Here is a 23,415-nt window from a genome sequence, read left to right on the forward strand (position 1 = left end):
GTAGAAATTCCAACAAAGTAAGAAAACAACAGGAGCAGGAGGTGAAAATGACCACAAAGGGCCCAAAGCAGCTTGATTATCTATCTATATTATCACAGCTCAGGCGCGGGAGGTCTGATTGGCCCCCGCACTGGTGCCTCTTGACAGGAAGTGATTAAGACAGAATGGATCGGGGCGGCTCCTGAGCGTGAGGGAATGATGTGGCCGCATCAGTCCAGCTGCTCCGAGGATTTGGAAAGAAGTCAGGGAGCGATCGCAGTGGACAGACAGGGGAGACCGAGACTCGGATGCAGACGTCGTCGTCGTCGTCCCACGTCCCAAGATCTGACTGCTGGATGGCCGGCAGACTGGCTGCAACTAATGGCTGCGACACGGCAGCTCTGCGCTGTTCAGTGTGTGTGGGGGTGAAAATAGCAGGAAGAGAGAGAGAGAGTGGAAGCAGAGGCGGCTTGTCAGAGGAGGAGGAGGAGGACCTTTGTTCCGACATTGACACGAGATCTGTGTGTCTGCGTGTGAGCAGCTTTTGAGTCGCCTCGTCTCCATTCTGCGGCAGACACAAAGGGCCCCACGAAAGCCTCTTCATGCGCTCCACAATTAGCGCGCCCGCGATTTTTCCTCGAATGGAAAACGCACAGTTTCGACGATGAAAAGTGTTTTTAACGCGTGGCTTCGCTGTGAGTGCCTTCTGCTAATGATGTAGCTACTTTCTGTCGGTGCTGTGAACGCTAAAGGTTTTTGAGCGCAGAAAAAGAGGGAAAAAGCAAAGTGGGAGCCAACGTAAGCTTGGTTTTGTGATGGCAACACGATTCATCAATTGAAATCTTCCGACTGCCTGATTTGCCTCGCCGCTCATCCGTTTCTCATTCATCCCGCTGATAAAATTCTGTATTTAAGGGTTTAAAAGCAGTGGGGAGTGGAGGAGCTCTGATGGGCACAATAATAATGTCTAACAAAGATCCAGGGTTCAAAGTCATTGTAGACATGAAAATCATCAGTAAAGTTCTCCCTCATTGGTTGGGAAAAAAAAATGACACACAACATAATTCATCCAGGTCAGACCAGCGTCCAACAACACACGCATACTGTTAAATTTGGCCAAATATTCAATCTTTAAACAGAAAGACAACAGAAAGTCACTATCATACTGTATGTATATATGTTTCCATTTTTGTTTATCTCTTCTTAATTCATACGTTTTAATTTTTCCATCTTCCCTTGAGAAAAAAAAAAGCTCCCGGGTCCAAAATGTTGTGTCATATTTTTTAAATACACACTTCTAAACCTGCCCCTGTCCACTACACTCTGCAATAAGAGATCTTTGCACTTCTGGAAGCAGCAACAATGAAATAAAACAAATGCGGGACGATTCTCTGCTGTGATACGGTGTGTTTGGAGATGCCAACACACCTCAGATCAGCTCGTCTCTCTGACTGACTGATGTCCTCCAAACCTGCTTCCTGTCGTATCTGATGGCGGCGGAGACACACGTGGGGAATCTCACACATTTTAAAGTCAGGATGCTTTTTTTTTCTCTGTTACTTATGGGGTGTCGGGTTTCTTTTTCTTGTTTTTTTGTCCTTTCACGCAAACTTCTTCCTCCTCCCTCCCGTCGGAGGGGGAGTCGCCGTCGGAGGGTGAGAGCCCTGCTCAGACAGCACGAGGCTGCCAACAGCCTGCCGCCGACTCTCCTCCCGCTCTTCTTATCCCGGCTCTCATTATGCCGAAGCGCTGGCAGCCACCGGCACGGCGAGCGTCCGCCCAGTGTGCTTGTGCGCAGGGCCAACAGCATCTTCATTACCAGCCGATCGCATACATCACAGTCGGCTGGGGAGGCCCCCTCGTGCATGCCTAGTTTCACCGGGACTTGAAGAACTCCTCCGTAGGAGAGAGTTAAGGAGAGGAATCTATTCCTGTATAATGCCTCTCATGCATGCATTTTCTCATTTGCTGCATCTGTGGAGGGGGGGGCACACCTCTTTCCTCCCTGCGCCGCTCACTCTCTCTGTCTCTGCCTCTCTTGTGCAGTGCAGCTCACTGCAGCCAGAAGCACACGGACATAAATAGTGAGATATACTGAACCAAACGGTTCCTCGGGGTCGAGACCCAGAGGTCGGACTTTACGAGGCCAGATGGAGGAATTCCTGAATCCAGTTGCCAGGATTGTTCAGAAATTGTTCCAAAAGCAGTGTTTCAGCCAGATACAGAAACAGCTCGAGGTGGGAGCGGCCACACGAGGACCCTGGTCACCGTCCCGTGGTGAGCACCGCAGTGCGACTCAACTCGTGCCAGAGCTGGTCGGGAGAGATGCAAATCATGAGGTCCACAGAGAGAGAGAGAACTTTCCCTGCCATCCTCCGTTCTTCTCTTCAAATGACAACATTGATAAAACTACTCTTACCCCATCATCTGTGCTAATATCTCTGGCACTAGCTAGGCTTGCGCTACTTCCTGCATCTCTTCTTCTGAGGCTGCAGCTCCATTGATGATGGACTCATAAGTCCCCCCGCCAAGATGGATGAGTGAGGCATGAGGAGATGAATCTGTGCATGGCTGTGTGAGGTCAACAGTGGTTCATCCAGAGGAAGGATGCTCATGCTGTGGGCAGATGGCTAAAAGAAGCCATTAAACGCGAAACCTGAAGGAAGTGCCCTTCAGCACCACTTAACAGCCACCAACAATGAACGTTTTAATGGCTCCTGCAGCAAGTTCAACTCCAGCCTCCACCTTGACATGTGACCTGTTCACATGACACCTGGGTCAATGTCTTCTTTTAACAGCCCCTCCCACCGGCCTGAGCCTCCTCTTCAGCTCTCAGAAGGGGTTTCAGAAGAGAATCGAAACCTCTTTGGGAATCAAAATGTTACCTTCTAGATCAAACTTCAATCCATCCACACACACACACACACACAACCCCCCTCCCCCCCTCTTTCCACTTTTATTTCTATCACACTCACATGAAAACTTAATCTTCACATTTCATATTTCAGGGCTTTGATCACTTTTTTTCTCTCCCCCCAAACCCCCCAGTCAACGTCATCATGCAAGTTGTTTCACACAGCCGCAGGCTACAATCATGATGATCAATCAAAGTCCAGGCCAAGGCATTGCAACATAGCAGCAGCATCCAGGCGCACTCTTCTCAATTATACATCACAAACAGAGCTGCTACGCCGGCTGCAGGTGAAGGAGCGGGGCTGTTTGTTCGGCTGCTGCGCCCTCCGTGGTTGGACCTTAGCTCACAGGCAGGTGCCTCCTTGGTGGGGGGGTGGGAGGGTTATCGAGGACATTTTGCCGCTTGGTTTCTCATCCCAAAAACCTACCTCCTCAGACCCCCCGAAGCTGCCGTGTGCTCCTCCAACAGGCTCCACCCACCTGTCTTCGCCACCTCTCCTCGTCTCTCTCCCCTCATTCGCCTCTTTGAAGTCGCTCTCGACACTCTTCCGTTTCCTGCACTTGTCATTAGGAGGAGCAACCCACATCTCCCCAAGCGCACACACGCATCTCGTCTCTTCCCCCCCAAGAGGTTTCAAGCCTCACCCAGCACCGGGCTGATCGGCTCCCCGTGGGGGGGAAGAGTGAGATGTTGACGCGAGGAAAACCTTCAGTGTGACTGCGGAGGAATGAGAGCCTTGCCACTGTCGTCGTCATCTTCTTCTCCTTCTTCTTCGTTAATGACTAATTACATATCCTGCTTATGGGGTGAGACTGCTCTTTGATGTGACACTAATTAATTGAGATTTAAGAAAGGAAAATACATCATTTCTCGAGTCGCTTTGGAGAAGGATTAGCTGAGCCACGACGGTCACAACGATCTACTCACCAGCAAAGCATTTCAGTAATTAAGGTAATTAGACAAAATGGGAACAAAAGGAATCAATACTGATTAGGCAATGTTTTCGGGGTAAATCACTTGAGTGGGAAGCTTCATGCTGTGGCAGGGAAACATCTCGTGCTTCAGACTGACAGCTAGCTGGTAATATAAACGAGGGCATAACGCAGTGGAGCTCGGGGGGGTGTAATGACAGAAGATTGTCAGCAGGGTCAGCGGAGGGCCGCGGTAATTTATTGTTGCACTGATGCTCTCCTTTCATCTCCAGTCTGCATCTGACCTCTGACCTTTCTGCTCCCAGATCACAATTGTGTCATTATGAGCTGCTGAATTGGGGACGGAGGTTCCGTTTTGTCCTTGGCGAGGCAATCTCAGCTCCAGTCAAAGGCACAGGTTTTGACCACATCTAATATCTCACCTGAGATGTATAGATAGATGGAACATTTCCTCTTTTGGGATTTATTTCAGGGACAATGTGGGAAAAAAAACTGGGGGTGGGTGAAGGGGAGGGGCATGCAGGGGATTGGGAAATCCCTCTGTCTATTACTTTCAAGCAGACATGTCAGATTTGTTGCGGCCAATAGGGGCCAGGTAGCTACAGCTGACCTATTGGTGTAAGGGTCAACATCCATGACCAGCTGGGGCGCTGACTAAATGCTCCCTAAAGCCAGTGGGAAGCAAAGGGGAACAAGGCTGCCAATCAAAAGCCTTTAGTGCTATTTACAGTCTTCCTTTAATGTGTAAATACCTTCAGTTGTGATAAAAAACGGTGCTTCGAAGCTAATCTCTTTAGCAGCAGCTACTGCTTATTTACAGTGTGTGTAACTTAAGTAGCTTTTTCTCACAGGTCTTAATCTGTGGTATTCCGAGGCAGCTTGGAGCGGTTGCTTCTTGCTCTCATAGCCCCATTCCTCTATATCTGCGAGGGAAGCTGACTGAATACAGCAAACTGAGAATGAGTGGGAAAACAGGACTGACTGAAAACACTGTGTTTGAGGCTGGCAAGATGGATGAGCAAATATTGATGAGAGATGAAATCTTAACAAACCAGCTGCCTTGCGATTCCATAGTTTCTCTGCACTGCTAATTTGTACAAGTCCTGCATAAATGGTTTTACAGTATATGTACTTCTTGAGTACCGACTCCTCTCCTGAATCTCAGGTGGGCTGTACTGAAAAAAATAAAACGCAGTGAGACGTGTTTAACAGTTCCAAAATGTCAATTTGCAACACGTATTCCACTCAGGTTCAGGGAGAAGGGAATAGACTGTGAGGTTTAATCTCGTTAGAGCTGCTGCATATTAAATCACCCCCCCCTCGCTTGCTGCAATACAGCTTTTCACACGCCCAGGGTTGCACCAACCTCAGGCTCTTTAATGATTTATCAACATAAAAAAGTCCCGATTGTTTACTGTATTTATTTGGTAAAATATATATATGTATATACATCAAGTATCCCTAGTCTGTGGGTCGTGTTGCAACATCAAGTATGCAATAAGTGAGCTGCCATCTCCCTGGGAGTATCCTCATTCCCCGATTTCCTATCCTCTGAAGTGTTTCTTGCGGTGTTTGTAGTTAAGGCCTTGTCTTTTCTGACAAGTTTCAGCTCCCATCACACAGAAAAGCACAACTTTCTCAAAAAACATCAAACGAGACGCAAAGCAGCGACGCGGAAAACTGTGCTGTGCGTGTGGAGCAGCTCTCAACAGGAAGTCAAAGTTAGGACGGAAGAAACACCCCTGAACAGGAACGTTCAGCTTGTGTTAATTCATGAGCACAAAAAGCAGCAAGCAAAGTGTTCGCCAAGCGCACCAGATGGAAATCTGGTGCGCTCCCCAAAACTTGGATTGGATTTGTATCCAAGCATTGCAGTGAAAAAGTTTTCTTTTTCTTTTTTTTTAACGGGTCCAATTTATCAGTGTAACACTGAAATTGGCTGAAAACACTGAACTTTGGCTTGGCAAGGCCAACAGTTGTGCTGTTTCTGCCGTGAAATTGCAACTATCCAGCTGCACTGCAAGGTTGTCGGGTGCAACATGGAAAAGGAGGCAGGAAGAATGAGACTAAAGAATGAGAATAAATTAGTGTAAAAGGACGTTATAATCTACAGAATATGCACTAGCTACATGAGGGCACATATCTGGTGGAGCATCGACGCAATCTTGGGCTTTGGCGCACTCTATTGCCCCGCCCAAACACACTGACAAGGAGCGGCACACACTGCGTGAACTTCGGTTAGCCGTAGCTAAAGAGACGAGTACATGCAGTCAGGACTGGCATCGCCGATTCAGGCAAATGCCAGTCCTACTGGCCTCTAGAAGAAAGACATATTCAACAACCATGTCTTAATGAGATGACAACAAGACTACGATGTGTTACATGTGCAAATGTAGCACTGTGCATTCAATTTGAGCAGAGTTTGAGAAAAATACAAGTTTGATAAGAAATGCGAGTCTTTTTTCCCAAAAAATGAAATTGGTCTGTTTTCAATTTCCAGGGTTCCTTGTCATTTTTTCTTCAAATTTAATAAACAAGTTGCTTTCAAATGGATTTGAAACCACTTATTATTATCCTTTTGAATTAGCCCTGCTCAATATTAACAGCCCTGGCGGCAGCTCCTCATCTTCCAACAGCATTTTACAGAGCTTCACAAACATCTTAATTATGAGGCAAAATGTAATCACATCGCTCTGATTATTAAGGCACATCCAGTTTTCTACCTGTTAACTACTTTGGTCCCTTAACGGTGACGCTCTTAATAGTCTGCTTTAGATTATGTGTCTGCTTGACATGTTTTGAGTCCGTCCAGCGAGCACATTTCTCAGGTCACCAGACAGATGTCTCCTCTCATATTCCCAGAGCCCATTTCAAATCCGGTGTCGGAACATTATTCACGCACCCGAGGCCCGGAGCAGCCTGTGTCCTCATGTGAGATTTGCTGAAACACTCTTGTCGTCTACTTTGGAGTGAATTTGTGTCTCTAATTTCCCTACAATGTAGCCTATTTTTTGTGCTTTCACGCCTTGTAAAGCACTTTTGAATTGAAGAGAGCACAAGTACAGAAAACGCACCAACGCCGCTGTGACCTCTAACGGGATAATAATCGCACTGCTACGCTGCACCACTTGACAGGAGCCATTTGCAGATGCTAGTGGTCCCAGGTCGGATGGGAGCGTTCTCCCCTGGGGAAAATCGCGAAGGCGATGAAAGTGTAACGGCGCGCGGTCTTGGGAATCACTGCAGCAGTGTTTTGCAGATGGTGAGTATAATTAGCACAGTGATATTAAAGGCACTGCCAGTGCTTGCTTCATTGCATCCTTCCCCTCTCAGCGTCTGTCTCTGGGTAATAGTTAACCCAGATAAAGTAAAGTAATATTTCTTTTGATTACTTCACTTGCACACTTGAATGACTTTTGAATCGCGCCCAGTTTGAAGGAGGTGGAATACCTTTTGCTACTGTCCATTAAAACATTAATTACAGTAATTTAAACCTCTTGCTTTTAGAATCCCCCCTATGCATTCTGTTAATAACAACAACGTGTTTCAGTGAAGATGTTCTCAGTGAAGAGAAATGAAACATGTGTGAATGTGACGGTAGAGACGTGTGCTCAGGCTGCTGTGCTCTACTAAACAACACCTCTGTCTAAGGTCAAACACTGCACTGATGCTGCGCTGGAACAAATTACTATTATAAATAGTTAATGACCATATCCCCTCCAGCGTAGGCATAAGCCCTTCTGACCCCTGCCTGCCTTTAAGAAACATCCCAATATCAACAGGCTCAATCAGACGTTTGCTGAGTTTGGACCAAGCTAGAGGCTAAATTATAAATGTTTGGCGTTCCAAACACGTGCAGTATTTTTTTTTCTTTTTAAGAGCATGACCCCCCCCCCCACACACACACACACACACACACACACACACACCCCTCTCTCTCTCTCACACACACACACGAGCTTCCGGTCACAGGGGAAGTCTAAATATTGATCATTAAATATTGATACAAAAAAAAAAAACGTTTTTGGTTCGTTCAATGATTCCAAAAGACGGAGAGAAATGTACAGTGACGCGGAGTGGACACACCACGTACTTCCCAAGAAGGACGATCAAAACTCGATTAATATCCCACCGCCGACACGATAGATCCAGTCGATTTCTGCTCTCTATCCCTGAAATGAAAGTGCGTTGTGGTACACACGTCACACTTTTAGACAGGTAATAAAATCAACAGCACACCGCAGAGTCATCACATAATGTATATGCCATACATATGATGTCTGCCGGCAGACCAATCCTCGGCCGGAAACACCTACCGATGTTACAGCTAATTGCAACATTACGAGATCACGTCAATTTGCGAATTAAAACCAAACTTTGTCTCTTACCTGGTGTAATGTTGGTCTTCCTCAGACACGTATATAATTCCGTCTGCTCACCCAAGCTCACATGCTACTCCAACTTTCTACTGCAGGTGGAAAACTCGGCGAACTAGCCAAGACTGTGAGATATCATCATCATTCTTCTTCTTCTTCTTCTTCTAATTTAGCATCAAAGGTGCACTGACTGGTCATAGTCGTCATTGGTCAGATTGCTCACATATTATATGGGAAACAGAACCTAAAAGGTGCATCGAATCACTGCATTTAATGTTTACCAACATTATAACATGCCCTACTTTATCAGGAACATTACCTAAGTATAAGTATACGTGTTAAGTATGAGTGTTATACATCTAGTCAGCTCCATATTTAAGTCAGTTGTTTCACTTAAAAAACAAAAAAAAACATTTACAAAACACAACAACAAGTTTAATAAAGTCCTTTGTAGGACACGTACATGGTTTGTGAGTCACACAGCGAGGTCAGGTCATGAGGGACTCAGCCACTCTTGTTTTCTCTGCTCAGCTGAGTCACACACTAACTCCAGGAGGATGCGTCATGGGCTGTTCAGGGGCTCACAGGTGCAGCATCTCGCTGCCAGGCTACAGCACGGAGGAGGCAGGAGAAGACACGCACCGGCAACCACACACCTTCTTACGCACAAGAAACAGGAGCTACACTTGTACCGGAAGAGAAGATCTAGTCCAGGAGTGTCAAACTCAAAGACACAGTGGGGACAAAATTTCAAATTTGGACAAAGTCGTGTGCCAACATTGATATTTGTTGAACAAATCTTTCTCCAGATAAAACAATGAACCTTTTTATATGGATTCAAACAAGTTTTTCTTTAACCTGAATATACAACAAGCAAAGCTTAACACTATACAATAAATAACTTAATATTGCACACATGCAAAATCATTAAAATAAATAAAATGCAAATTAAAAAAAATGTATGGCTCTTTTTTTATTTGCAATCTTTTTCGATTGAATCGATTTAATTTTCAACAGTAATCTTTTCCCACGGGCTAATAATAAAAATAAAATGACAACAATAAACCAATGAAGTAACATTAACAATATCCTTCATTGAACGTCATGTGCTGACTGAGCACAGCATTGTGGAATTTGTAGTATTAGTGGTACATGTGCTATATAATACCGGCGGGCCAGGGCTAGAACTGATATTGCATTACCTAGCGCCCCAAATATAATTACCCTGCGGGCCCAATATGGCCAGAGTTTGACACCTATCACACCAACGGCGTCCCCCTGATGTGTGTTACCCCGCCACTTCCTGTTCCATATCCATGCGGGGCCCATCATCCTCTCTCCCCTCCCCGCCTCGCAGAGCATCAGACGTATAATTAGCGGTGGAGGGCGACGCCGCAGGTGGATCTGCTGACTCATCGCGTTGCGGATGAACTGGGTGGCTCGCGGCCGGCCGTTGCGCGCCACCATGCTCGATCGTCATCTCGCCGAGTCAGACAGGTGGTGCTGGAGAGTCGGCGTGCACAACACTACCATCTCCACAGCAGCAGCAGCAGCAGGTGCTGGCATCCATCCTCCCCTGCCGCCCACACTGCGCTGCAGATGGGATCCGAGCGCTCCCTTCACAGCCTTCCGCAGCAGGAAAACACTTTCACTTTCCCACCCCCGAAATATTCCCGCAGTCAAGGTCGTGACACTGGGAAGAGGTCCGCTAACTGGATGCGGAAGAGTCATTTGTAATATTAACACACTGGCTAGTAAAATTAAAAGAACATTTTCCTTGGGGTGGCCACAGGGTGAGACCATGACTCACATAGGAGTGGCAATAAGTAGAGACCTGAAAAGACCAGGTGATTGATGGCAATTATTCTAATTGTTTGTATTTATTAAAGGTTTTCATTGTGAACTTTAAACAGTCGGCCGATGAATTAGAGAAGAGGAAATCTTGACAAATGCAGAACAATAATAATAATTAACCCACGTCAGCTTGTTCCTACTGTCCTAAAATCTAAGGCTATTAGTAATATGTATGACTGGAGTTTTTATAAAATTATTTTTTTAAAAGTGTGAATTAAAAAAAAGTTAGTAAATGGGAAGTTAGTGAAATGCATGACATGAAATTCAAAATTTGGTGATAAAAACAGAGTAAATTGGTGCATTATGAAACAGTTAATCAGCCAATGCGGTTCTTGTTCCATGGGCAATCAGGTTATTAGCGATTACGGCTAAGCGTGTTGGCCTTTTTTTTGGCATTATAATAATAATGCCAATCAGATAAATATAATAATCTGATTCCGTTATATAGCCACCAGCCAGTACAACACCAACAACGCAGCAAGAACTCTTCACCATGTTTTGGACATTTTGTTACGGAGTGAAAAGTTAAAGAGTGAGAAGGTGAAAAGTTAAACTGACAATGATCAAACTGCGCTTCTTCTCTGGGGAACTTTGACACAACTCCTGACTCAAAACCCTCGTGGGACCCTGGGAGCCTGGTTGACTTCACATCTACACCATCAGGCCGAGGGTGAACAGATGTGAGTGGGCGGGATGAGTCACCGCAACATCTTTAAGAATTTAGCAGAAATATCCTGCTGCCTTTGATGTGAAACTGATGAAGAGTTTATAAAGTTCTGCTGCGAACTTTGAGAATCAAGGTGCCGTGTTTGTTTTTCCGCTGCATCAAACAGAAAGTTTTAGTTGCGTCGTTTGTTCGTTCGTCACTGTTTCTCATTTTCTCTGCGTTACGCTGCAACGCGACAGAGACTTTGGTGCAGCCTGACCGTTTCTGGAGTTGTCTGGGGGTGCAACCAGTGAAGAGGAGGCCAGACTGCCATTTAAATATGAGAGCAGAGAACAAAATATCATCTGGGTGTGATTAACAATGTCTGATGCAACCAGAGGAAGAAACGATTGAGTGAATATTCCTGCCTCCGGCTCTCATGCAGGAAAGATGTACTCAAGCACGGCGGCGCCACTTCTCATTATGGGATGCGAGATGTGACTCGGTGTGCCGCTGAGCCGCGATCAAACGAAGGCATTCATTGATTCATGGCAATTTTTTTTTGCCAACAACGGACCTGGCATTTCAACTAGGGCTCCAAAGAGCTGCGTCTGTCATTTCTTTTTTTGAGCGGGTCGGGGTTGATGGGTGTGAAGGAGAGGAAAAGGTCAGGCTCGTCAAACTCACACAAACACGCCGTTCAGCAGAGTTCAAATACTTTGTTCTGAAGTAGATTTTTCAGATGTCTGTACTTTACTTGATTATTTTTTTTCTGACAACTTCTTACTTTTACTTCCTATATTTGTCAACAAATATCTGTGCTTTCTAGGAGGGAAAACTGCCGGGGCAGACTCCTCAGAGGGCCAACACCGCCGTTGGTAACCAACCGAGGCGGCCGGCAAAAAGCGTCTCAGAGGAACCTCGGTGCGATCTGTGGAGAGCCACGATACTGTAACTCCATTCGGTGGCGTCCGCAGACAGACAGGTTATGGTAATTAGACGCCGCTTTATCAGTTTTCAGGCCGCGACAACAGGATTAGGCAGAGTGATGGAACGCTAGCGCCGCTAATGCCGCGTCCCTTTGAGAGCGAGCGAGCGAGCGAGCGAGCGAGCTTGGCAGCGAGAGGAGGCTGGAGGACGCTGCGGGCCAGGATTACTCCACAAAGAGATGGAGGGATACGGAGCAGGAGCCCTCCTCCACCTCTTTCATCTCCACATCCAAACGCCTTAAACGCTTCCGTATTGGCCCCTCCCCCCCCCCTTTGTTCCTCTCTCTCGTCTGCGGGACGTTCTTTGCAACAGCAGCAGCGGCGGCCGTAGCAGCAGTAGCAGCAGCAGGCGGTGCAGTCGGCCCGGGCGGCCACAGGGACGTCCATTCTTCAAGTGGAAGTGAAGAGCAATCGAGGCGGTGAATGGAAGGTAGATGAATGGCTAATAACTTCAAGTAATGAGATGATTCATTACCGGCGTGAGAATTAAGTTCATTAAAGGACAATCTGCGGAGATACATCAGTGTCGCCACCTGTTTGGAGCAGAGGCTGCGCTCTCCAGCACTGCTGTAGGTAAGAAAAAAGAAAAAATGAGTTAAGAGTCGATGACTATATCGGAAAAGACTAAAAGAAGTCAATTTTTAGATGGAGCAGACTTGGGTGATTAATTATCCTGTTCACAGCCTTCTGTAAAACACACTTCCTCTAGTTTCCTACCAAAGTTCAGAGGTCACAGTCCCTCCCACATGCTTAGAAGAGGAGCTGTGCGCTGGAAGGGCTGAAGAGGTCGTCCATAACCTGGTCACTGGTACCAATGAGGGATCACAGCTCCTTGCGACATCACAACCGGCCGATTTAGGGAGCAGAAAAGTTTTATCACCTTCTCTGAAGCAAGAAAGCAAGAGACAAACTTTTCTAATCTCTGGGGAGTTCAGATAATAGGAGCTTTAAAAGTCTAAGGACTAAAGTTTACATTTTTAAGAAACAAGGTTGCTCATAAAAAAAAGATGGTAAGTGCGCTCCTCTAAAGTCGGTACAGGGAAATAAGAAAGACGTAAAATTATTATTGTAGGTTTTTAAAGTCAGCTAGATGTACTGAAGCAGCTATTTCTATACTACTGACCCGACACCCTGCTCGTTGCTCACAGGTTTCACACCAGCACCGACATCATGATCATAAATATCCCACCTGCAGGCCAGGCTTCAGGTTTCCGGCTAGACTTCCTGTCACCTACGATCTCACCCACAATCAAACCTGACATCCTTCATCGGAAGAATTCCAAGCTGAGTTTATGTTCGTTCATTTCAACAATTGGCCCTCGATTTTCACTCAGCTGATTTTTATCCCAAAAGCACAAACTCTGGCTGGAGCTGCGGATGTTTTCTGTCTTCAAAAACAAGAGCTAATCTCATCTGATTTCTAACACAACCCCAGGCCTGTGCAGATAAAGCCGCTTCATTTGTTCAGCACAATTTGCCATTTGATTCTGTCCTTAATGAAAACACAGCCCGGATGACTTTCAATCAGCAGGCAAATGACCTTGCAGAGGTTGTTAACGATAACGCAAAAGGTGTGGAAACTAAATGAAGGAACAAAAACTAAAGTGCATTGGCGGAGACATTCAGAATTTATATTTTGGTGCTTGGCAGGGCCAAAACATGTAGTGGTGTTCAGAGGCATTTGTGTGAAAGTACAAATACACTTTGATAAAGTACTTGAGTAAATTCTTCAGGTCTCTGTACTTATTACATTTGGAAAACATGTTTGTTACTTTTGTGTTTAAAAGTCTTTAAAATATATAAATTCTGATATAAAGATATAAATTACTTTAAATTACTTTAGAGTAGAGCTTTGGTGTCAATAATCAGTATGTTGCCAGCACAGAGAAAAAGAAATAAAATAAAATAACATTGCTTATTTCTATTGAGAGTGCGAACATGCATGTAAAAACAAATACATTGTTTCATTAACTCAGACAAATAATTTTATACTTTCAACTTGAGTACATTTCAGAACCTGTGCTTTGTACTTGAGTAAAGTATTTGAATCAGTACTTTAACCTTTTTACACAAGTACTTTCACTTCAGCACAGAATGTGAATTCTTTTGCCACCCTCCGGAGAGGTTGCTGGAAAAGCTAAAGTCAAAGTGTAAATACTCACGCAACACCGACTCTACTCTGTCACCAAACAGATAGAGACCAACGTTGGCTCAACAGACGGCCTGTTGAGGTGTTTCCTGTCAGCTTGGAACCACGCAAACGCGTGAGCAAACAGCCGAACCAGCGTCCTGCTGGAGCAGCGGAGCGGGGCAACCACTGCGTCCACAAAACAAACACACACACACACACACACACACACACACACACACACACACAGTGGGAACAAACAGTCGCTGGGTGGGACCTCGTTAACCAAACGCTCCCCCACGGCTCCGTCCATTCAGGTGAGGACGACGGTCTTTGCCGCTTCTCACCATGGTTGTTCGTACGGTGAGCGGCGAGGCCGGCCGTCGAGCAGCCATCGCTAGGCAACAGGAACCAGGGAATCCACCGCAGCGGACACACACGCACCGCACCGCACCGGCTGCTAGCACTGAGCTGTGTGGGCTCATGACAGAAAAACGCTGCGGATATAATTGACCCTGGCGGTGGAGCTGGGCGGGAAATAAAAGTTCAAGCAGGGTCAAATTCAAATTGGTTGTCTTTTGTGACGCTGTGAGACGGTGGGGGAGGCATGAAAGAGGAAGGAGGCTGATTTGTTCTCCCAGTCCCTGAGATGAGAATTAAATGACGGTGTGGGAGGCGCGGCAGGAGGGGTGACCTATGATTTCAGGGTGGAGATCTCGTTCTCAAAGGTAAGTTTCATCATCATAATCATTGGGATAAAATCTCAACATTAAGTAAAACTTCCTGAATCTTTTTTGCCGCTGCCTTCAGGCAGCAAAGGTTTATTTTTTATTCGTGTTTGTTTTCTACGCCGTCGAGATGTGCTTAAGAGGATTTAATGGCTGCGAGGTTTTCACATTAAAGTTCAAGAGCTCGTAAAGAAGCACTATACGGTTTTACCTGCAACAACGCCATCTGCAATCTAAAGACGTGCAAGAATGGTATTTAAGGTGCTGGAGTCGAACCGCGAAGACAGTGGGGGACTGTCACTCTTAATCATGGCACTTTAGTGGGAGGCTGTAAACAGGGTTAAAGATCCAGTGTGTAACATTTGGCTTGATTTATGATTTTTATATTGGTAAAAGCTTAACATACGGCCATTAATACATTTATGTAGGTGTACATTCGCAGTACAATAAAAGCAATTTCGTTTTCCTACCCTCAGAAAGGTTCTCATATATACATTGGACCTTTAAATGTGTTGTTTTATGGAGCTCTAAATGTAACGAACTGAAAATGTTAAACACACACGTTTGACGCTCAGCATCACGTCACTGCATTCTCTTCATCTTCATCCTCTGATCAGCCATCGAAGGAGAGAACACTCCCACTTGGTGAGCCAGAACTCGAGGACATCGAGCATATTTTCTCTGATAGATGATGTGTGTGGAATCTGTTGGAAATCATGGCCAAAGGATGTGTTAATTACCGACTAACCAGTGTAGTATTTGTGTGAAAACATTACTGGGCGGCCTGCTAATGCGACACATCGAGACTTGCGTCACCGTAATTGAAGCAAAAGTTTGCTCGAGGCTGGGAAACAGTGTTGGGAGAAAGACGTGTTCAACAATGGAACCTGCTTGGACGCACCAAGTGTATATTCTCCTCTGGTGTGCGGTGCTTAAAGTACTCCCTCTTGGCTGTAATTAACCAAATAATCTGCTTTATTGAACATACGATGCCTTCACACAGGTAACAAAAACAGACAACTGATATGCTTGAAATGAAAAAAGAAAACCCACGTTTTATTGCACTTAAGTTATAAGAAAATAAAATTCTAAGTGAATCAAACAAATACACAATCCCTTTAAGGTTTTTTTTTGTCTGTCCGTTTTCTTTTTCTTTTCTTTTTTTTTCGCCAGGCAGTTTTACATGAACTGGAAAAAAATAAAATAAAAAACACCTGCCACAAATCTGATTTCTCAAACCAGATCATAAATTAAAACAGAGGGAGAAAACAACGAGAGGAGATAGAGCGAGATTGTTGTCTTCGTTCTTTTTCTTTTTTGTTATTTTTTTTAATATACAGTGTTATACCACTTTCACAGTTCAGCTGAGTTGTGACTCCTGGAGATTTGAGACCATTTTTTCTGAGTTTGGCTACAATGTTTGTGTGTTGCCTTTTTTTCCCTCCTCCTCCTCCTCTTCTCTCTTTTTTCTTCTTCTCCTGTTTCTCGCCGACGATGTGGGAGTCTGCGGCCGCTGATCTGAGACTGTAGCACATGTAACACTAAGACTCCTGGCAGCCCGAGTGGGTCAGCTGATGCTTGTGATGGGTCTCCTCCTCTGGTTGCTTCAGACATCTTTGAATGGAACAACAACCACGCACGAATACGGACACTTCTTTCACTCGCGTGTTTTCATAACAAGAACCCGACGCTCGGGTTCTCAGGTTTCTCTTCCTCGCCAGTCCTCACGTTTTTTTTTTCGTTTTTTTTTGTACATTTCCTCAAAGAACAGGCCGAGGGAGCTTCGTCCCAAGGAATGTGTTAACAAGTTCTGCCCGTAAACACGCTAACACGCGCGCTCCCATCATGCACGCTCATTCGTTCGCACGCACGCCGACGGTCCGTCAGACGTGCTCCCTCCGCTCCGCCTCGTAGAGGCACGTTTGGCTCAAGTTTTCAGTGGCAAAAAAACAACAAAAACGAAAACAAAACAAAAGAAACCCACAAACAAGAAAATAAAGCAAAAAAAAAAAAAAGAAAAAAAGTTGGATGTCGTCTTTTGTCATCTTTTGTTTAAAGTCCAAACAGTTCCAATTTGGAAAATTTTTGCCTGGGACTAAAACGTCACGGCATGTTTAAAAGTTCTCTCCCTCTCTCTCTCGTTCTCTCTCTCTCGTTCTCTCTGTGTCTCCGTCTCTTGTTTTTTTCTGTTCAGCTAGCAGCATAAATACAGTTTGGCCACTGGGGGAGAAACAGAAGAAGGGGGGAGGGGAGAGAAGGGAGGGGGCGGTTGGGTGGGTTAATCCACAGCGCTACGAGCAGAGACACCCCGACTTCCTAGTCACAGCACCGGTAGTGAGGGAACGCCCCTCCCCCCTCAGGTTCGCTCAGCTCAGGTCAAGATGTGAGAAACTCTGGACAGCATCGACGTTTGAGGTGGGGTCGGCGCTGCGGACGCAGGCGTGTAGAGAACAGAGAGGAGGAAAGAACGAAGAGACAGGCAGACAGACAAACAAACCCTTTGCAACTTTATGACAGCAAACCTAAAACAGAGCAGCTTTCTAATACTGGGATTTGTTGTTGTTGGCAACCGCAAGGAAAATAAAACAAAAAAACGACAGAAAAACAACAACAACAAAAAAAGACAGAATCCCCTTTCATATGATGAACTTGTTGAAATTCACAGTTGCGTTTGTGTTGCGGTACTGTAAAGGAAAAACGAGCGCGTGGAGACCGGGTGGAGGACGACGCAAAGCTACGACGAGGAACGAGACGGAAGCTGATGACAGGCTGGACCCTCCCGTCGCCACGGCCACACTTAGCTTAGACACAGAAATTAAAATTAAAGCCTCGCTCAAATCTTTCCCTACTGTTTCATTCCGGTTTTGGCTGTTTGAGTGTATGTGTATGCGAGCACTGGAGGAGGCGGGGTGGGTGGGTTGGGTTTTGGGGGAGGGGGGGTTGAGGCTGAGGGGTCCTTTAAAAAATAATTATCTCTCTGTACATCATCTCCAAAATCTTTTTCAGGCTTGAGCGGAAAACCAAGTCTCTGCACGCCGCCGGCCCCGCCCAGCACCAGGTGGGGGAGGGGTGGGGTGGTGTGTAGGGGGGGTTTGGGGAGGGGTGTTGTGTGGGGGTCGCTTCTGAAAGTGTTCAGTCAACGTTTTCTTCCTCCCGGCCGGCCAATCAGAGGGGGCCGCGGGGTGTCGTCTGCCCCCCCCTCCCCTCCCCCCTCCGATTTCACTTTCGCACTGGTGTCAGGTGGGTGTTCAGGGGAGGGGGGGTGAATAGGGAGGAGGGGTGGGTGGGGGAACGAGATCGTCCGCGGATGACCTAGACCCCCCCTTCCTCCCCCCTCCTCCCCCTCCCGCCGCCGCCTCACTTCATGTCCACGTCGAAGTCCAGCACCAGCAGCTTGGTCTCCTCGGTGCCGTTGCGGCTGCCCACGGCACACACCAGCTTGGTGTTGGACGCGCGGATGCGCCACACCACGCCGCCGCTGCCGCCGCTCTCCAGCGTCACCAGGTTGCGGATGAACTCGCCCGTCTTCAGGTCCCACAGCTTCACCGTGCCGTCGTCCGAGCTGGTGATGACAAAGTTCTTGTTGAACTGCAGGCAGGTCACGGCGCTCTGGTGCTTGTGGGGACCTGCGGAAGGGCAGAGACACAGGGGGGGGGGGGGTCAGTGATGATTTGTCTGCGTATTGTTTTACGTCTGTCCATCAACTTCGATCCTTTCTTGGTTAATTCACTAATTTGTTCATGGGAAATAAAAAATGCCTCAGCTGGTCAGACTTGAAACTTGCATAATTTGCAATTTCCCAAACATGTCATGACTCTGCGCTCCTCCACTCGTCCTGTATGAACAGGTGGAAGGCAAAACGATGCTGGACGAGCCGGCTCCGATGGCAACTGCAGTTTCCTCTGCTCCGCATTACTCAACTACATGCAGGACAACTTATGAACAAGGGATTCGTGTCACCTTAAAAGGAAAAGGACTGCAGCAAATCAAACACAGTGAATCATAACTACAGTTTTCTGTCCAACTCCGGCTCTGTCGTCCTGTCTGTGATGCGAGAGGAAGAATTCTGGATGGGTCAGAATAAAATAAAATAAAACGGGGGGGGATTGTATGGTGTTGCTGATGCCTCAGAGAGAGCGGCAGCAGCAGCAACCAACCCGACTGGTCACGAAGCAGCAGCAGCTCAGCGTCTGGGGCGCCTGCCTCGCTGGCAGGAGGCCACGCTGCGAGCCAAGATGGCGGCTCTTTGCGGCGTCAGCGAAGGGCACTCCAGTCGTGACGAGACGCTAGGAGCGATTTCAGTCCCCCGCCACCAACCCCTCCCCCGACCCGCAGGGTCTCGACAAATAATATCATAATTAAGCCAATCAATTAAGAAACCGGGAGGAGGGAAAAAACAGCGAGCGCCGACTGAAGTGCTGGCACGCGACAGCGTTTTCAAAGAGCTTTTCCTTCACCGCCCTTAGCTGCTTCACACTATCACAAAGGTGCAATAAAAGACTTATTTATGTCAGTATGCAGACAACTGTATATAATCTAATCCTGTTCATAAGATGTAAATTTTTACTCATTCTTCATTTTTATTGCCTCATTTCGTTTTTATTTATAGAATTAATCATCTTTTTTCCACCAGACAGTATACGTGCTGTAATGATGCAAATTTCCCTGCTGTGGTAATAAAGGCGTTCTATTCTATTCTATTCTTGAGGTCTGTGAAGGTTCTCAATCATCCAGGTCACCTTAAAGCAGAAGGGTCGAGTTGCCCCAACTCTTCCACGTTCCACCTTTAATTCACCGGCGCTCCCACCATCAGTCTGCAGGAGTCGAGTGTTTCAGCTTACAGTCGTGTCTACCGAGGGATCAAACCCCCTCGCCACGCCCACCACCCGCCTGTCTCTTCTCTCCCTGCCGACATTTGCACAACAAAGCCCTGTCACCTTCGGTCCCTCCGTGCCGACCTCGTTGTTGCTCTATTGTCTCATCAAAACGCGCTAATGAACGTCGGAGATTGTCCGCTGACCTGAATATGTGGCCTACAAAGTTCATCACGGCTGCACTGTAGTCGCCCTCCCCCTGCCCCCCTCTCGCTAGTAGACACACACCCGCACACACACACATACACATTGGTTGGTCCCCCTCAGTCGTCTGCCTCCCCTCTTCAGACTCACACTGGGGCTTCCTTTTGTTGCACGGGTGTGTGTGTGTGTGTGTGTGTGTGTGTGTGTGTGTGTGTGTGTGTGTGTGTGTGTGTGTGCTGGCCAGAGCACCATGCACGGATGCAGTTTTGCTAATGAGGGCGTTTAGGGGCGGGGCGCCGGCGGCCGCTCGCTGCTATTAACCAAAGGATTCCCCACTTCCTGCAGGAGCTGAGCGCCGCTAATGGAGTTTGGACTATTCATGACAGACACAAAAGAGGGAAGCGGCAGCGCAGCCGGGTCCGGGTCGGGCTGGACCACAAGGTTTGGGCTCGCACAGACAACAAAAACAGCAGTAGCAACACAGGCTGTCTGCGTTTTAATTGGACTCTCCAGTCTGGAGGACAATAGTGTGCGTGTGTGTGTGTGTGTGTGTGTGTGTGTGTGTGTGTGTGTGTGTGTGTGTGTGTGTGTGTGTGTGTGTGCGTGTGCGTTTTAGCTGGGTTCATTCTGAATGTCAGGTGACAATTTGCACAAAGTTTAATTGTGGATTTATAATTACTGCAGCCTCTAGCAGATTTTAATGCATCAAGAAAAAAATACTGCAAATTTGCCACTACATTAACTAATACCTAAACGCAGTCAGTTATATGACGCACTTCTAAACTATGAAATCAAGATCATTCGGATTTTTAGTTTTTCGGCAGATCGTTATGCTATTGTTTGCCCGCCGCTGTGTGACTGAGTTGAGCGCTGCAACCGTTTCAATGCAACTAAAATAAAATGAGGGGGAACTCTGCTGGATAAAAAAAAAACATGAGATAAATTTTCAATATATTTCCCCGCACTTCACCAACATTTTTCGATGTGTGAGCAAAAAATGTAGCCGCCCGTGTTCGTTCCATAGGGTTTAATACATATACGCACACACATGCACACGAGACGGTATTTTTTAGCCCGAGCTGCGTTTTATGGTCGCTTACGCCCGTACGCGGCGGCGGCTCCCTCGGCAGATGGATTTGTGCGGCAGAAGTGAAAGAGCACGGCTTGCAGTTTAAATCTGCTCATGCGAACCTGCTTGGCCACGCTTTGTTGCTCGCTCGATATACGGCATGAGTTGAAATCCACGCTAGCCGGCAGGACGCGGTCTGTCCTTTCTGCGTTTAAAGCGTGGGTGTGCCATGTCAGTTTGTTGCGCTGCAGGAGAAGCTCCGTGTGCAACGTCAAAAATCAAAATGTGTGGGTGTTGTGAAAGTCGGAGACATTATTGCAAAATCCACATTATGGGCACGATGTGACAAACCACCCACCAGCAACTTCTTTTTGCACAATTAAACTGTGTCTGCTAAAAGTTAGACGGCTCAATTTAAAAATCAAGGTAACAGACCGGATGCATTATGCAAAATAAAAGTCCATTTGCCAGTGAGCGACTTCACAAAATGTCCTTGTTGTCGTTTCTCCATCTTTACTTCCTACCGGTGATAGATTGCGTAACCTCTGTTTTTTGTTAAATAACAACATTATCCCTACGACGGCGGAGGAATCCCCTTGAGGTGAGAGTCGCTGATGTTTAATTTAAGACGTGAACAAGCCAAACACATGACGCAACGCATGTTTCTACAACCCTGCTAAATAATTCATGGCTTCCCCCGATTCCTGCAACCCCTGCTCGCTTTGATTCCCTTCCGCCGCTGTCGAGTTGAATGGATTTCTATTAAAATATACGTAGAGAAAATGGAAAAGCACCAACTAACTCCTTGAAAGAATGCGGCCCGGTGCGCAACCTTCTCTCTGTTCCCCAGTACACAAGTTACTCAAGTGAGGCTCAGCAGCTTGAAGCGGCCGATGCTTGGAGGGGCTTTGACTGAAGCCGTCAGGCAGGAAACCTTCTCGGCGCACGGCTCGCTCACCTTGCAGGGTTTGCAGACACTGGCCCGTCTTGATGTCCCAGATCTTGACAGTGGAGTCGGCGTTGCCCGAGACCAGGATGTTGTCCTTCAGCTCCATGCCGCTGGTGAGCGACTGGTGGCCCGTCAGCGTGTGGATGCAGTTGCCCGTCTCCACGTCCCACACTCTGATGGACGTGTCCAGCGAGCCGCTCACCACGTGGATCCCGTCGAACTGGAACGACAGGAAGCGGCGGGTGAAGCTCGGCCTCAACGCAATCCCCCCTCGTGTGGCTGACGGAGTTCAATTTAAGTCAGTTTAGGGTGGCTGAATTTGCCGCTGCGGTGGATGCGCGGCACTTTGTTCCCAATAACGACCCTGAGACTTAAGCTCATTGAAATGAATGCGTTTTATTGATCTGGATAACTTTTCTCTTTATAACCCCCCCACCGGCTTTCCTCTCTCCGGCCGTCCAATAGCAGAACCCTGGCATTCTAAAAGCCTGACGATGCAGAGCGGCACAAAAGCCAATCTCTCAGTGCCTGCTCTTGTGATGGCACTGCGCTCAAGTGCTCTGTAATCACACAGAGTGAGCGAGAGGACATCTTGGAGGACACACACACACACACACACACACACACACACACACACACACACACACACACACACACACACACACACACACACACACACACACACACACACACACACACACACACACACGAGCAATGCAACGGTTTATTCAACGGTTTGCGACACAGGCGGTGACTTCCTGTTTTGCAGGGCTGCTGTTGGCCCAACGTGTTTTTTCTAAGAACAGGACGGGTCCTGACAAGACCTGCAGCCACTCCTACAGCTGAAGTGCCTCTGAGCAACAACAACAACAACAGGTTGAAAATAAGCAATTCACTGCTAACTGTGCCTGCAAACACACTAACAGATTTAATAATCTCTGGTAAAACAAACCTAGTTGTATTTTCTTTTTAAAAAAAATAAGAAACAACACATGGTCTTGAGTTTAAAGGTCCCATTTATATTCATTCTTAGAACTTCATTTTTAATTCAGGAGTCCTGTAAGGAGGCTTGCGCAATTACTTCATGAATAAACCTGTATAAGAGAAAACCTTCAGCCGTGTGTTAAGCCCGGACTCAACTTCCTGCCAAAATCAAGGCTTATTTGTTCTTCTGCATGTTTGGAGTGGGACAAAAGCAAGGCAGTGGAGAGCACCAACAACTGTTTGTGACTGAACCTCAGAGTTGGCAGTGAGACACTTGCACCTGAGTGTTCACTGACACATTGACACCAGAGAATGTATTCTGAAAACACTGGTAATGAGCACTTTCTAAAATAAAACCGGGAACTTTCTGATGCTGAACTCTTTTGACTGGAACAAGTCACTGCTGCGCGGAACACAAAACACGAGCGCAAAGTGGTGAATGTGGGTGGAGGTGGATGCGCTCACCTGTAATGAGTACACCCGGTTGGTGTGGCCCTGCAGCGTGTGGAGGCAGGTCTCCGTCTCCGGGTCCCAAACTTTGACCATGAAGTCGTAGGCACCGCTGACCACCCGCCGCCCGTCGTACTGGACGCACCGCACCGCCGCCACGTGGCCCATGAGGACGTGTAAACACTGACCTGTCTCGATGTCCCAGACGCGCAGCGTGGCGTCACGGGAGCCACTGACCACTCTGAGGGGAAGAGAGAGAGAGAAACGCACACACAGAGGGGACGTCAGGGTCAGCGGAAAGTGGTGGCGGAGGCGTCTTTAGCTTGTAGATTCAGTTCAGACATCCTGTATGGTTAGATTTGACGGCCTTCGTTCACACGGTTCTCCTCCCAGCGTGGC

At 47.0% G+C, this 23,415-nt stretch overlaps 1 protein-coding gene across 7 annotated transcripts in view; it reads right to left on the reverse strand.

The window, feature by feature from the left end:
• Window positions 1-15,498: 15,498 nt before the first annotated feature.
• The window catches only part of fbxw7 (F-box and WD repeat domain containing 7), an 86,265-nt gene continuing 78,348 nt past the window's right edge, over window positions 15,499-23,415 (reverse strand). For all 7 annotated transcript variants that reach the window (XM_076033391.1, XM_076033373.1, XM_076033356.1 and 4 more), the window contains 3 exons: window positions 23,032-23,257; window positions 21,592-21,802; window positions 15,499-18,172 (listed from right to left, as the gene is read on the reverse strand). In XM_076033391.1, coding sequence (XP_075889506.1) covers window positions 17,904-18,172; window positions 21,592-21,802; window positions 23,032-23,257 — 706 coding nt within the window. In that variant the 3' untranslated portion in view covers window positions 15,499-17,903. The remainder of the gene's footprint in view (window positions 18,173-21,591; window positions 21,803-23,031; window positions 23,258-23,415) is intronic.

The sequence above is a fragment of the Nelusetta ayraudi genome, unplaced genomic scaffold (assembly GCF_046127955.1).
Source record: "Nelusetta ayraudi isolate G7.1 ecotype Tasmania unplaced genomic scaffold, CSIRO-AGI_Nayr_v1 ptg000004l, whole genome shotgun sequence".
In the NCBI taxonomy this organism is placed as follows: Eukaryota; Metazoa; Chordata; class Actinopteri; order Tetraodontiformes; family Monacanthidae; genus Nelusetta; species Nelusetta ayraudi.